Here is a 15748-nt window from a genome sequence, read left to right on the forward strand (position 1 = left end):
GAATTTTAAGCGCGAGGAGCAGAACTTTGTGGTCCAGAATGAGATCAACAACATGTCGTTTCTGACTGCTGACAACAAGAGCAAAATGGCCAAGGTGGGTGCTTCGCTCTGGGAGGTGGACTTAGCAAGGAGGGAGGGAACACCCCCAGGGCTTCCCACCTGCCCCCTCCTCACCCAGCCAGCTGCCCATCTGGGTCACACTCCCTGCAGCCCTCCTCTTCATCTCCCATTTCCTTCTCATGTCGCGTTATCCCATACCCCCTTTCCTCTCCCCTAACTTCTCAGAACTGCCCTCTTCAGGGTTCTAAAGAACAAACCCACCCACCCTGAGTCAGGTCTGGGAGTGCCCAGCTAGGGGATGCGTGTCCAGTGGGAAGAGGAACCTGGGTTGGACCAACCTGGAGTTGGGCCTGGGGTTGGCTGAGGGACCGGGGTAACCTTTCTTGTCTCTGTCTGCCACCTGATGAAGCAGGCGGGAGACGTACAGGTCAGCTCCTCATCTGGAACCTTCCGCATGATTCTTGGCTAATACCCTCTTCCCCACAAACCCCAGCCTCTGCAACCCCTCCAGAAAACCCTGCTCCTGTTCTACACCCCTCATCCTTGGCTCCCAACCAACCCCCCTTGGCTCTCACCTACCCCCTGCATTCACCCCCAACCATCCATTCCCTTCCCAACCCTCAGCTTTGGGCAGTTTCCCTTTTTTTTTTTTTAACTCATGTTTAAAAAAAAAAAATCTCTCAGCTTTCCCCAAAGCATCGAAGCATTGTGGGCTGAGGTCCTGAGGAATGGGAATGCGGGTGGGACAGGCACGCGCATGGTGGGTTTAAGGCTTGGGCTCTGGAATCAGACAGACTTGGGTTAGAATCCTGACTGGCAGTTGGCTGTGAGACCTTGGTCAACGGTCTTATCCTTTGGAGCCTCTCAATGGCATTCGGCCAGTGGCCCACGGCCCAGGGCTCTGCAAGGACACAGTGAGATGCTGCATGTGCAGCCTCCATATTGCGAGTAGGTGTGGATGTGGCTCTGGCCAAAGCTTGTCACCAGGGCTTCTCATTGGCATGACTGGGGTGGCCCTGGTCACAGGTCTGCACTCAAGGCTTCAGAACACAGCTGCGGAACTCCATGTCCGGTGTTTCTGATGCCAGATCTTTCTGTATCTCTCTTGCATCTTCTGTCTTCCTGTCTCCTTGTCCATCTGTCTCTCAGTGTCTCTTTTTCTTCCAACTTCTCTTGTCTCTGCGGACTCTATGGTTCTGCATCTTTCATTCTTAGGAACTCAGTCTTGGGATATGAAGTGTGGGGTTGTGCATGTTTTGGGCGAGGTTGTCCTGGGAGTTCTTAGGGGATTCTGGGAAAAACCTGCTAGAGGTTGAGAAAGGCCTGGAATTTGGGGCAATCTGGAAGGGTGTGGGATAGAAGTTGGGAATTTGGGATAGGCGTTTGGGTCTGGGGGGACAGGCCTGGGGAGGTGAAGTGAAAGATTAGCAAGGTCTGGGGTGGAAACTGAGGCTCTGAGATTGGGTTGGGGCTGAGGGCTGGAGTGTGGACAATGGCTGGGGGGTGGGGCATGGGGCTGGGCTGGGACTCAGGCTAGCGCTGATCCCCATGTCCCCACAGTCAGGTGGCTCAGACCAGGAGCGCACCAAGAAGAAGCGCCGTGGGGACCGGTACTCTGTGCAGACATCGCTGATTGTGGCCACACTCAAGAAGATGCTGCCCATCGGCCTAAACATGTGTGCACCCACTGACCAGGACCTCATCGTGCTGGCCAAGACCCGCTATGCCCTGGTGCCTTTCCAGCCCCATTCTGGGAACCTGCCGGGATCCCACTCACACCCCACCAAGCCCCTGGGATCCTACTGACCCCTGTGATCCCACTGGGAGCCCTCCCTTAGGATCCTACTGAATCCTTCCCCAGGATCCTGAGGATTTACTGGGACCCTGGGATGCCCTGAGTCTTCCCCTAGGATGCTGAGGACCCTACTCAGGATAATGCCAGAGCCCTGGGACCTAAGGACCCTACCTGGGACCCCACTGAAACCCAGAAATGCCACTAAGATCTCTGGGGCCCAAGGATCATATGGAGCCTTCAGGAATCCTACTGAACACCCTCCCCTAGGAATATGCCAAACCTGTTAGGACCTTGAGGACCCCACTCGAGATACCATTAGCATCCCTGAGACTCCTCTGAGCCTTCCACCAGGACCTCCCCAAACTCCTTGGTACCCACTGAGCCCCTCATGACCCACTGGTCCTCCCCTGAACCTCTGGGTCCCCAGTGAGCTCTTCAGCTCACTACCCCTTTCCCTCCAGAAGGCCCCTCCCTCTGGACTCTGTTGACCCAACTGAGCTCCCCCCAAAACTCTCAGGGGCCCAGTGAGCAGCTTGTGACCCTAAATAGCCCTGCAGAATCCTAATGGCCCCTTCCCCAGGTGCACACAGAATCCTCTGAGCTCTCAAGAATCCTGGGGATGGATCAATTGACCCTGCCCCTGAACCGTCTTAAGTCCTCTGAGACCCCAAGGAGGCCTTCCAGGACGCTATTTATCCCTTGGATGGGATAACAACCCCCCCAATACTTTTCAGCTTCAGAGACCCTAAGAAGCCCTCCCAGGATCCTGTCCTGAGACCCCTAGAACCTCCCCCAAGGACCCTGCTAAGCAGTCTGACAACCTACTAACCTCCCGAGGCCCTGAAGACCACTGACTTCTCCCCTGGTAACACAAGCCTCCCTAAAGGCTCCCAGAACCCTAAAGGCTCCTTCCCTTAGGACCTCAAGCTCCTCCCAGGACCTGTGGAGTCCTGCCAAGACCTCAAAAAGCCTTCCAGGGCCCCCTTGCCCCTCAGCTTGGTCCTTGAGGGCCCCCCTCTCCTGGGACCCTAAGGAAAACCACTCTACTGACCCCTCCTTTGGCCTCCATGTCAACCCTGCCAGTGACTTGGTTGATCTGCCTGAACCCCTATGACCTCTGACCTGGCCATCTCCCTTATAACCCCTCTCACCTCTGATCTCCAGAAACTCTCCCATCTCCCACTTACTCGCAGCCCCACTCGGACCCTCCTCTGACTTCTGATAATTCCTCTGTGGCCTTATTTGACCTTTAAGGATGTCCTCATGTCACCCCCTACCTCCTCTCACACCCCCACAAGGTCCCTCTAGTCTTTGCTGTATCTTTGAGGTGCCTCTGTGGCCTCTGGGACTCCACTCTGACCACTCCTGACTTTTGGATCCTTTCTGTTTCTCTCGGCTCCTCCCCTTGCAAATCTCTTACCAGCTACTGGGGTGACAGGCCTAGAAGGGAAAGGGTTGTGGGTCAAGGAGGACAGTGGGCCCTCCGAAGTGACCCAGCCTGGTCATGTTTCCCCAGAAAGACACGGATGAGGAGGTCCGGGAATTTCTGCAAAACAACCTTCACCTTCAGGGAAAGGTATGCCTCCTAAATCTGCATCAGGGCACGTCAGGATAATAGCAAAAATAATAGGCAACGTTTGAGCACTTACTGTATACCAGGCATCTAAAGAAGGAATTATTTGTTGTCGCTTGCCGTAGAACCCACACAGCATTGGGGGGGAGGGGGGGCAGCTGGAGAAGCCACATGGTGCCGAGCCCCGCCCTCACGCTTCCCACAGAAGCTCGGCAGAGGGAGAGGGAGCAAACAGGGGAGAGGTCCGTCCTCATGCCCGCCGGTTGTCCTTATTCCTTTCAGGTCGAAGGCTCCCCGTCTCTGCGCTGGCAGATGGCCCTGTACCGGGGCGTCCCGGGTCGTGACGAGGACGCCGATGACCCCGAGAAGATCGTGCGCAGAGTCCAGGAAGTGTCTGCGGTGCTCTACCATCTGGAGCTGGTGGGCGAGGCCAGAGGGGTGTTAAGGATTGCTGAATGGCTGAAGCTTGGGTCTCTGGGCGGGGCAAGGGGCGGGCCTTGAGTCTGTGGGTGGAGCCTGGGTGGAGACTCCAGTTTCAGTCGAGGTTTAGCATGGAAACGTGGATTGGGGGGCACAACCTGGTGCTCGATCTTGGGTCAGGGACAGAACTTTGGGTCTGGGAATGGGTCCTGGTGGAGACTCCTTGACTCTGTGGGCAGGGCCTTGGGTGGGTCTTGGGATTGGGCGGGGTCCGGGAAGTCTGAGCGGGGCATAGGGGAGAAATTTCGTTCTGGAAGCTGAACCCAGGTCAGAACTTTGTTGGTGGAGCCAACGTGTTCTTTTGGCCCTGCGAGTCGGCCTCAATTTGGACCGGGGCACAAATGGGCAGTTTCACTTGGAACTGGAGGTAGGAATCATGCCAGGGGCAGAGTCTGGGGACATAACAGATTGTCCCGCTCCCAGGTCGAGCACCCTTACAAGTCCAAGAAGGCTGTGTGGCACAAACTCTTGTCCAAGCAGCGCCGGAGAGCGGTCGTTGCCTGTTTCCGCATGACCCCCCTGTACAACCTGCCCACGTAAGACCCCCAGAGAGGAGGGGAGCTAAAGGGGCCTCAGAGAAAGGGTGGCTGAGGAGGCGGGAGGATGGAGTGCCAACGTGATGAGGTCTTGAGGATTAGTTGGGGGAGGCAGAGGCAGTTGGGGGAGGTGAGAGGAAGCGTGGAGAGAAGGTCCCACTGTCGCCCCACACCCTTCTCTTTCAGGCACCGGGCATGTAACATGTTCCTGGAAAGCTACAAGGCCACATGGATCCTGACTGAAGACCACAGTTTTGAGGACCGCATGATCGATGACCTTTCGGTGAGCTGGGGCCTGCCTGGGAGTGTGGGGGCAGAGCTGGATAGGGCTGGGGCGGAGGCTGCCCCTTGCACACCTCCAGGGCTTGCCTTTCACATTGAGGGGTATGCGAAAGGCAGCCCCTGGCTTGGGCAGAACCAGGGGAGGGTGCAGGATGTGAGGGAAGAGAAGAAAATCCAGTCCACCAGGGCTACGGGGTAGACAGGAGGGGACTCTAGAAGCCTCTCCCCCAACCCCCACCCCTCCCTCCAGAAAGCTGGGGAGCAGGAGGAAGAGGAGGAGGAAGTGGAGGAGAAGAAGCCAGACCCCCTGCACCAGCTGGTCCTGCATTTTAGCCGCACTGCCCTGACTGAAAAGAGGTGAGGACCCTTCCTACGTCTTAGAAGAGGAACCCTCTACCCCCCTGCAACCTCCCTGTTCCTCAAGAGAGACCCTCTGTGTCCTAGGGGAGCTCCACACTGATCTTTCAATGTCACTCTATTAGGATGGCAGAGCCACCATGTACCATTGGACAGCTGAGCACTTCACAGGGCCATCTCCTCTGAAGGATTCACATCACAAACAACATCGATTTTGACTTTTCTAGAAGAAAGTGTCTTACTCAAACAAAATCACTATATTATAGGAAAAAAATCAGTATATTATGACAGATTTTCAACAGATGGAAGTGAGGAAGGAGGGCCTTTTTCTAACTCACACAAAGTCTTCATATGGGTTCATTGCAGTCATGGGAATAAAATAAAAATCATGGGACCATAAGAAGGGTGCTGCTGCTGCTGACAGTGACAGCAGATGACATTTATCAAGTGCTTATTATGTGTCAAGCACCATACTAAGTCAGCACTTGACATCTGTATTTCCCCACTTAATCTTCACACTATAAGATAGATACTATTGTCAACTCCTTTTTGTGGATGAGTAAATGGAGGCACAGGGATTTATTTTTCTCACATAACATGAAGTCAGAGGGTCAAAAGTCCAGGCCTGGGCAGTGACACAATTACAGTCAGGGTTATTCAGGCTGACAGGCTTGTTCAGGCTTTCTGCGCTACCATTCTGAGCTTTTGTCTTACGGTCAGAAGATGGATGCTGAACTTCCAGACATGACCACATGTCGGCAGAAAGAAAGGGAGAGGCTTTTTTTTTTTCCTCTATGCAAAACCAAGATCTTTTTATCCAAGAAGAGAAGCCCTCCCTGCTGGGCTTCTGCACATATCTCATTGGCTAGCATCCTGACATCAGGCCACCGCTAGCTGCAAGGGAGTCTGGGAAGTTGCGTGTCCTGTTTTCTGTCCTCTGGGAAAGCAATGACTCTCTGGAGTTAGACTTTCCAAGTCTGAATTCCAGTTCGAGCTGTGTGACCTTGGCCAAGAAGGTTCTTTTTGCCTCAGTTTCCTCATTGGTAAAAAGGCTAATAATATATATACCTAATACATTGCTCTTAATGTATATATAAAGCACTTAGAGCAGGGACTAACGTAGGGTAAACACCTAATAGGTCTTGACCATTACTATTATTACTATTATTACTATTATTATTATTATTATTATATGAAAAGACCCAATATATATGAAAAGACCCAAGGACGCAGTGGTTGGTCATAGTTGTCAAGTGAGCCAGCAGGTGACAAGATGGACCCAGAAACTTCAGCCTTCCCTCACACCATTTTAGTAACCCCAGTGGAAAGGGAGCACGTCTACCAATTGCTCCAGCAAAACTCCCAAAATGAGTTCCACTGGACCAGCCTGGATCATATGACCATCTCTGACCCGTTATTGTGGCCAAGCAGATGGAAAGTACTCATTGGCTCAGCCCGGATCACGGGCCTACTCTGGCAATGGACAGTCTCCCCGTGTGAACCTCACAGCCTGAGCATGGGCAGGGGTGGCTTTCCAAAGGATAACTGGAAGCTGCTATCAGACGGGGGTCCTCTCCACTGGGTTCTGACAATCTCCCCAATTTCTTCCTCAGCAAACTGGATGAGGATTACCTGTATATGGCCTATGCCGATATCATGGCAAAGGTGAGGCCCTGCCCCACCCAGGGCAGGTCCCCTTATCCCCAGATGCAATGCCTGTCCCCTGAAAGGGCTGGGGGGTGGACTGGGCTATCGCCTCTGTTTCCCATCATCCCTAACTGATGTCCCATCCCCAGAGCTGCCATCTGGAGGAGGGAGGGGAGAACGGCGAAGCTGAAGAAGAAGCTGAGGTTTCTTTTGAGGTAGGTGGGATCAGGAGGTCCTAGAGAAAAGGGATGGGGGACCCTAACTTCAGTCATCCCCTTTCATTCAGCATGTGCTCACCGAGCAAAGCTGGCCCTGCTCTGTGCTGAGTGGTATTGGGGACACAGCAGTGACTAAGTCAGTCTATGTATCAACCAGACACCACTCTCGGTGGTGATGAGGGAAGCTGAGGCAGAGTGGTCAGGGTGGGATGGGGGAGGCACACACAGCGGGGCTAGAGCTGGGATGCAGGGATACAGGCAGGGGGACTAGGGCTGGGGAAGCCAGAGAAGCTCAAGGGGCTATGGAAGAAGTTCAGGTAGCACAGGTAAGGTTCCTGACCCAGCCTGGGGGGCAGGGCATCAGGGAGCGTTTCTCAGAGGAGAGGGTATCTGAGCAGAAGGATAAAAGGGGTGTGCCAGTAGAAGTAAAGGAGAAAGGTGTTCCAGGCAGGGGACACAGCATTTGCAGAGGCCAGGCACTGAGAAAGAGCTAGTAAACACAAAATTAACCCATCCATTCACCATTAAGACCATCAGCAAGCATTTCCCTAGGTTTCTTAATCTCTTTTGTGCCAGGGTTCCTTTTGGCATCTGGTGAAGCTGTTCTCAGAATCATGTTTTTAAATGTATAACATGAATGCATAACAGAGGAAATAAGTATATTAAAATAGTTATCAAAATATTATTTTAAAATGTGATACAGTAATATCTGTATTTCTATCAAATAAGATCTAATAGTGGGTCCAACCGCTACTGTAATTGGTAAGTAGTGAGGAATATAAGCAATACTTTGAGATGTCTACAAAAAAGTGACATGGAAACCTCTGTGATTCTTATTGGTGACACAGCTATGGGTTCACGATTCATGGCCTCATCCATAATGGGAGGAAATGCTACATTTCAGTTAGAGGGTGGTAAATGTAAAAATAAACCTTTTTTCCTCATTCAAGTTCACAGACTTCCTAGATTTGATCTATTGACCCCTTGGAGGTCTGTGGGCCCAGGTTAAGACTGCACCACACCCAGCCCTGGGCTAGGTGCAAGGGGCAAATGGCAGACTTCAGTCCCAGGGGATAGAGGAGGCTCATAGTGGAAGGAATGAGAGAGCTTGGACTCACACAGCCCCGTGTCCCTGGCCCTGCCGCAGGAGAAAGAGATGGAGAAGCAGAGGCTCCTATACCAGCAGGCGCGTCTGCACAACCGGGGGGCTGCGGAGATGGTACTCCAGATGATCAGTGCCTGCAAAGGTGCTCTCCATGTGCAGCCAGTCCTCCTGAGCTCTCATCCTGTCTTCACTGTCCCCAAACCCCCATTTCCTGTGCTCCCCGCGGCATGCACTCCCACCCCTGCATGCCAGTGGTTTGCACACACACCCTCGCCCTGGCATGTGCCACTGGCCTTGCGATTTCTCACTCATCCCTCAGTCACCATCACCCTTGCCTGCTCCTCCACTCCTCTCACGTCCCCCGGGATGGCTGTGTTCCGGTGGGTGGAGAATGCTGCTCCCAAACTGAGCAGACTATCTTCTGACCACCTCCTTCTCCAGGAGAGACGGGCGCCATGGTGTCCTCCACCCTGAAGCTGGGCATCTCCATCCTAAATGGAGGCAATGCTGATGTGCAGCAGGTAACAGGAGAAGGGACTAGGGAGGAAGGCGGAGAGGGGTGTGACTCCCTGTGTGACTCCCACTTTCCTTTCCCCTCCTGTCCCCTCTGCAGAAAATGCTGGATTATCTGAAGGACAAGAAGGAAGTCGGCTTCTTCCAGAGCATCCAGGCACTGATGCAGACATGCAGGTAGGCTGTAGTGTATTTCTTTTAGCGAAGCTGTTTGGTGCGGCTGTGCCCCCACTCCTAGTACCACTTCCGGGTCTAGTTCCACTCTCTGGGTTCCAGGAACAGAGACCCACTCAGACCAGCTCAAATGACAGGGAGTTTACTATAAGAATTCACGTGCAACAATAAGGGAGGCATAATGCCACAGGTGTTAAGAATGAGTTGTATTATGGATCCAGGCAGCTGGAACCAGAAGGTTGTTGCAAATTCAAGGGGCACCCAGCAGCAGGGAATCCAGGCTCTCTCTCTGATGACCCCTATTAATGTGACTCTACGACCATCTACCTTGGGTCTCCTCTTGCTGTTGACTGACTTTCTCTGAAGTCTTTCACTAACTGATGGTTTCTGTATCCTCCTGATTTCAATTTGTACGTATGTCATCCTTGCCCCACCTTACTTCATAGCTGCCAACTCTCAGTTTCTGCTTTCTCTTGATCTCTGCTCATCCATGGTTTACTATGGCTCTCCACCTACCACTGTGGGGGACTGAAGGGCCCTGGAAGAGAAGGGCAGAAGCTTCAGCACATCTTCCCATCTTTCCTTTCTTTCCCTCAGCGTCCTGGATCTCAATGCATTCGAGAGACAGAACAAGGCAGAGGGGCTGGGCATGGTGAATGAGGATGGAACTGGTGAGGCTTTCTTTTGGGTTCCCCTCTCCCTGGGGCATCCCCTTCCTTCAGGGTCCACCAGGTCCCCCAACACTGCCCAGAGTGCTCCTCCTCCAGGACAGCCTCTCCCCAAAACCATACCCCTCCCCTACCCCATGCAGTGGTCCCCCGTCCTGCCCCCCATTTCTCCAGGGTCTCCCTCCCCGTGGTCCCCACCCGTGGGCGTCCTTTTTGTCCAGTGTTCTCTCACCCACCACCACAGGGGCCCCACCCTCCACTGCCCCAAGTCTCCGGCCCTGGTTGCTGTTCTCTCATTAATGTCCTTAATCCGGGTTAATCGAATCTCCTCTTTGCCGTGTTGTGATGTGTCTAACCTTTCTGCCCCGATCCTCGCCTCCTGCCTGTCCACCTCTACCTTTCCATCTCTCTTTCTCTTCCTTCTTCTTTTTCCCACTGCTTTTACCGTCATTTCCGACTCTTCTCCTGGCTTCCTTCTGTCTCCTTATCTCTCTTTCTGTGTGGGTTGTTTCTTTCTCCGTGTCTGTCTTCATCCCTGATCGTGTGTCACTGTGTGTGTTTTTCTGTGTCTGTCTCCTTCTCCTTCTGTCTCTCTTTTCCCTCTTTTCTCCTGCTTCCTCCTCCCATCCTGTTGGCTGCCCCAGTCATCAACCGCCAGAACGGTAATTCCCCCCACCCATTCCCCTTGCTGTGCTACTCTGCCACGCCTCCCTTCTAACCCCCACCACCCCTTCCACCTGGGGGCTGAGGATCTGGGGCATCCAGGGAGGGAGGAACCCTTCAGTGGGTCAACATGCCCAGTCCTCAGATCAGGGTCCAGAGACCAAGATTTGGGTCCCAGATTAGCCACTAACACCTGGGACTATGAACAAGTCACTTTCCTTCCGTTGGCCTCAGTGTCCCCATATATAAAGTAGAAGCTAGAGAAGGTGGCAAAGACCCCTTTCCAGATGGATGCTCTTGGACTTCCAGACCCAGATTCGCAGTCCTCGGGATGGGGTGACCCCCACGCCCACCTACCCTGCTCTCTGCGCCACAACCCCGGATTGGTCGGGTCTGTGGTTCCCATCCACCAACCGGATTGGTTGCCCCCAGCTTCCACTCTGATTGGTGTGCGGGCGTCCTCTGCACCTGCTCTGGTTGGCCTATTTCACTGTCTAGCCTCCCCTCTCTCCTCCCCTGCAGCCATCTATGATTGGCTTCTTTTAGATGCCCGTTCTGATTTGCCCATGTTTACACACCTCCTCCTCTGCTTCTCCTGGATTGACTGCCTTCAGTGCATCTGAGCCAATTGTCCGGCTTTCAGTCCCATCCCATCCTGCTCTGAGCCTTAGCCTGAAAGTGACCCCAACCCCAACCCTATAATCCATTAACCCCAGGGCCCTGGAGGGGGGCTGAGGGAAATACCAGCTGCTTGAACCTCTGCTGGATCCAGCAGACACTGCTGGACTTCACATAAGTGGTGACATCAGAGTATGTAGAAAGACACTTGGGGCCCCAGCTTTATGTATGACTCAGGGCCCTCAGGTCTCCACCTGCTGATGTCATGGATTCTGAGATCGGGACCCCCTTGTGTCAGTGTCCTTGAAGTGGTGGCTGCTCCTCCCAGTGCCCCTATGCTTTGTGCATGTGTCTGCAGTGTGCATGGGCTATGTGCACGCACGTCCCGTATCCTGACCTCTTCTGGTCCTGCCCCGCTCTTCCACCCAGGAGAGAAGGTCATGGCAGATGATGAATTCACCCAAGACCTGTTCAGATTCCTGCAATTGCTCTGCGAGGGACATAATAATGGTGAGGAGGAGGGATGGGTGGGGTGGAGAGGAGGCAGAGTTTTGGGATCAGTCTGGAAGTGTTTCCTGAGTTAATCTCTAGTGCCCTCATCCCCCTATCAGTGATGGCCTTACCACCCAAGACACCATGGTCCTTCGTCCCTTACTTCCAGCCAGGGTCAAGCCCAATCCACCCACCTTCCTAAATCTCACTTGAATTTCTGGAATTTAGCCACTTTTCTTCACTTTCACTTGCTCTGGCCAGTCCAATTCCCCAAAAGCAATCTGCCAAAAAAACAATGTGGCCAAAAATCAATTTGCCCAAATGTTCAATTAGCCACATGCCATTTTTCCACAGGCATTTTCAAAGTGAGTAAACGTGGTGGATTTCCATACTTTAGGTCTGTAGAGGGGAAAAAAAAATCACACGGCATTTTTTAATGAACCTATTAGAATCACTTATTAATTATGCTTATAAAATACTTTGCCAGAAGGAAGGACTACAGATTCTTTCCTTGCTTAAACAAGAATTTCACAACATTTGTTCTGGTTCAGGCAATTTAACCAGATTAACACGGCAAGTTAATTAAACAACATTGTTGGTGAGAAAATATAACCCCGTATGGCACACATAGCTTACAAAATTAAAGGGAAAGCCCAAATTCTGTCCAACAAATATTTTATCCAATGCTGTTTCAGTGTCAAGGTTATGGTTGTAATGCTTAGCAGGTGATTATGAAACCAGACTGCCCAGAAATTAGCCTTCATGAGAAGAATGGGAATAATTATAAATTTAACTTCCACAGAAGCTTCACCGTACTGGCTTGTGTTCTTTAAGGTAACTGATTTGTAATTACCTCAAATCTCCACTCTTTTCCACAAAGGATAAAGCATAATCTTATTGCTTTACATTCTCAAAAGCTCATGTCCACAACGAGTTTTTCTTCAAGGTTTATTAAATACCTTTGTGCCTCGTGACTAGTTTCCTTTCTTGAATTTTAACTAAGGTAGAATCAGACTTTGGGTTTAACATGAATTTTATAACGTGGGTCTATGACTTTTTGGAAATGAGAACATTCTTATCGGTGGGATTTCTCCCAACAAATTTGCCATCCGGTCCTCTGCCTAAATTCGTGGATTCATGAACCAGCCCAATCAGATAAATATTTAAAATATCTTTCAAATCTCAGATGCCTTGCATGTCTTGAGTATTCAAAGAAGACAGAAGGTTGGTCTCTTTTTGTTTGCCCATGTCTGTGACAGTGTTCTCAATTAAGAGTTCTTTACAAAAGTGGGGAGCTAACCATTTAGGCATATAGGCCAATTTAAATGAACACAAAGGAGTTAGAAAACAGAGTTGAGAAAACCTGTACATGTGCTTATAAAATCTTGACTATTTGAAGAGACTATTTGTTTATAATGTGAAACCAGGCAAAATGGACATTCAACCTGATACAGTGACTGTGAAGTGGCTATAGGAAAGTCAGAAGTAAGAGTTTGAGGGAAAAAAACCTTTCAAGGGCCATTAAAGCCACCTGTGCAACATGACATTGCTATAAACATTAAAAGGACTTCACTAACGCCCGTGTTTTTTGCCTTAATAGTGGGATGAATTGGTCATTTGGCAAATGGGTATACAGAGATGGTTCTCAAACTTAGGTGTGCCTAAGAATTACTTGGAGGCTTCGTTAAAATACAGACTTCTAGGACTCACCCCAGAATTTCTAATTTAGTAGTTCTGGGGTGGAGCCCAGGAACGTGAATTTCTAACAGGGTCCCAGGAGATGCTGAGGCTGCTGGTCCGGGGCCACACTTGGAGAATCACCACTCCTAAGTGCAGCTCTTAACCTCAACACTCTCTTTAAGGCCCTTTAAGAAGAGCTAACATTCATTGAGCACTTAGGTACCAGGTGCTGTCCTAAACCTTTATGTATGCTAAAGCATTAAAACCTCACAACAGCTCTACAGAGTCTACTGTGACGACCACGTTGATATATGGACAAACAGGCAAATCTGTGCCACACAGAGAGGTTCAATAGCTTGCCTGATCAGAGCTGGGAATTCACACAGCCAACTCCTACTTACCTTTCAGGTCTCAGCTCAGAGGTCCCCTCTTCCAGGGAGCCTTCTCTGACCACCAAGGCTGGGTCAGGCATCTCCACTGGCTCCTCCAGCACCCTGGGTACTTCCCACTATAACCCTGATCATTCTGCCCAGTATTCCCACCACCACCCCTGCCATCCATGAACAGTGTTTTTTTTAATTATTATTCCCAAACTTCTCAACCACACACTGAAGTAGAGATAGAATGGTCTACTAAACCACCAAATACCCATCACTCAGCTCTAGCAGTTACAGCTTTCTGCCATAGAACAATGTTTTTCAAATAATGGGAACCAACTCACCAAAAGTGTCGTGAATCAATTTATGGAAGAGGTTGTCATTCTAATGGCACACTGGAATGCCTAGGGAGCTTTAAGATACTAAAGCCTAGGTTCCCCCCCGCACCCCCAGCCAGAGATTCTAATTTAATTGGTCTGGGGTGGGGCCTGAGCATTGGGATTTTTTAAAAGCCTCCAGGTGATCTAATGTGCAGCCAAGGTTGAGAACTACAGATTTACTGGGTTGAGATCAGAATCCTTATAGTTAACTAGACCAGTACAGAACAGAAAATACCAGAATGCATGGCACATAGTAAGGGTATGTGAAACTTCTGCTTCAGGTATATGTGGATATAATTTCAGATTAAACACGTGTACTGGATCTCAATGTAAAATAGATTTCCCACTGTAGGTTGCAGTTAGAAAAAACTGAAAAATTACGATACGAAAATATGAACTTCACAAGGGCAAGGATTTTACTGTTTTCTTTTACTGCTGTATCCCTAGGTCCTAGAACAGTGCCTGGCACATAGTAATTGCTCAATAAATTTGTAGTACCAAAGAGTAAGTGGCCAATCTTTATCTCCCATTAGCATATAGTGTATGCTTAATAATTATATATTGAATAAATGAACAAAAAAATGGCAAATGCTTATCTCCTCTGAATTTTGGAAAGCACTCAATAAATATCTGTATATAGGAGGCATTCAATAAAAATTTTGGAAAGAAATGGAGGACTAAATCTCCGTTTCCCCCTGCTACATTGTAGGTACTCAAGAAAAACATTTTGGGGAAAAAAATGAATGACTAAATGACTGACCTCCCACCACACCTGGCATATAGTAGGCCCACAATAAGTATCACATAAATGAATAAATGATCGCCCATCTTCCTCTGACACACAGTAGGAACTTGACAGTTATTAAGTAAATTAATTTATTAAATAAAATTAATTTATTAAATAAATTAATGATGCCTTCTGGCATACAATAGGCACTTTATTTAAACCTGCATAAATGAATAAATAATCCATTGTCCACCTCCCCTAGCACACAGTAGATTCTCAATGAATGCGTGACTTTTTATCTTTCCAGATTTCCAGAACTACCTACGGACACAGACAGGCAACACGACCACTATTAATATCATCATCTGCACAGTGGACTACCTCCTGCGGCTGCAGGTGAGGAAGTGAGGCCGTCCAGGTGTTCCCTGGGTCAGGGGCTGGGGGGCCCTGGTTGGCCCGGCACCCCCTCACAGCCTGTCGGCCCACCAGGAGTCCATCAGCGACTTCTACTGGTACTACTCCGGCAAGGATGTCATTGAGGAGCAGGGCAAGAGGAACTTTTCCAAGGCCATGTCGGTGGCTAAACAGGTGTTCAACAGCCTCACCGAATACATTCAGGTAGGGCCCGCCGGCTGGGGCAGGGAGGGGCAGTCCCGCATCCCCCGCCCCGCCTGGTGCTCACGCAGCCCTCTGCCCCCACCCTCACCCGCCCAGGGCCCCTGCACCGGGAACCAGCAGAGCCTGGCGCACAGCCGCCTCTGGGACGCCGTGGTGGGATTCCTGCACGTGTTTGCCCACATGATGATGAAGCTCGCTCAGGTTCGGGCCCCTCTGCTCTTCATCCAACTGTTTCCGGGCACCCCCAACTGGCCCGTTTCCAAGTCCTGCCCCATCGGTCAGTTTCTCATCCAAGGGCTCCCGGCGTGTTCCAGACTAGTTCCCTCCCCGTGGCCTAATCCATCTTCCTTCTGGATTGGCTCTCTGCATGACCCCGCCTCCTCCTCTGCCACCACCAATCGGCTGGTTTCCCATCCACACTTCTATTGGCCTGACCTTTGGGCCCCGCCCCCTCTGGCCTAGGAACTCCTCTATGATTGGTTGGTGTTCTTTTTTCTCTGATGTGGTCATCTCAGATTCGGACAGCCTTGGGGATAGGACACCCGCAGGCTTCTAGATCAGGGCTTGGGGCTGATGACGCTTTTGGGGCTAGGGCTTGGGGCTGATGACGTTTTGCTTCTTTATTCTGCTTGCGGCAGATGACGCCCATCTCGGTCATCCATGATGTAAGGTCCCTGTCGAGCCCCATCTCCCATTTCTAGAATCTTCGTGCTCCCCTTTCCCCCACCCCCGACCCCTTTGCAACCTTGTCAATGTTCCATGAATACCTATCTTATCCATTTGCT

General features: G+C 50.8%; 1 protein-coding gene across 1 annotated transcript in view; it reads left to right on the plus strand.

Annotated features, from left to right (window-relative positions):
- RYR1 (ryanodine receptor 1) overlaps nt 1-15748 on the plus strand; it is a 110268-nt gene that overhangs the window by 64505 nt on the left and 30015 nt on the right. The window contains 19 exon segments of the mRNA XM_033127196.1: nt 2-94; nt 473-487; nt 1621-1791; nt 3372-3431; nt 3711-3848; nt 4332-4444; nt 4631-4727; nt 4977-5083; nt 6697-6748; nt 6880-6945; nt 8096-8195; nt 8495-8574; nt 8667-8743; nt 9338-9411; nt 10053-10070; nt 11119-11199; nt 14653-14741; nt 14835-14963; nt 15060-15164. Coding sequence (XP_032983087.1) covers nt 2-94; nt 473-487; nt 1621-1791; nt 3372-3431; nt 3711-3848; nt 4332-4444; nt 4631-4727; nt 4977-5083; nt 6697-6748; nt 6880-6945; nt 8096-8195; nt 8495-8574; nt 8667-8743; nt 9338-9411; nt 10053-10070; nt 11119-11199; nt 14653-14741; nt 14835-14963; nt 15060-15164 — 1665 coding nt within the window.

The sequence above is a fragment of the Rhinolophus ferrumequinum genome, chromosome 15 (assembly GCF_004115265.2).
Source record: "Rhinolophus ferrumequinum isolate MPI-CBG mRhiFer1 chromosome 15, mRhiFer1_v1.p, whole genome shotgun sequence".
Lineage (NCBI taxonomy): Eukaryota > Metazoa > Chordata > Mammalia > Chiroptera > Rhinolophidae > Rhinolophus > Rhinolophus ferrumequinum.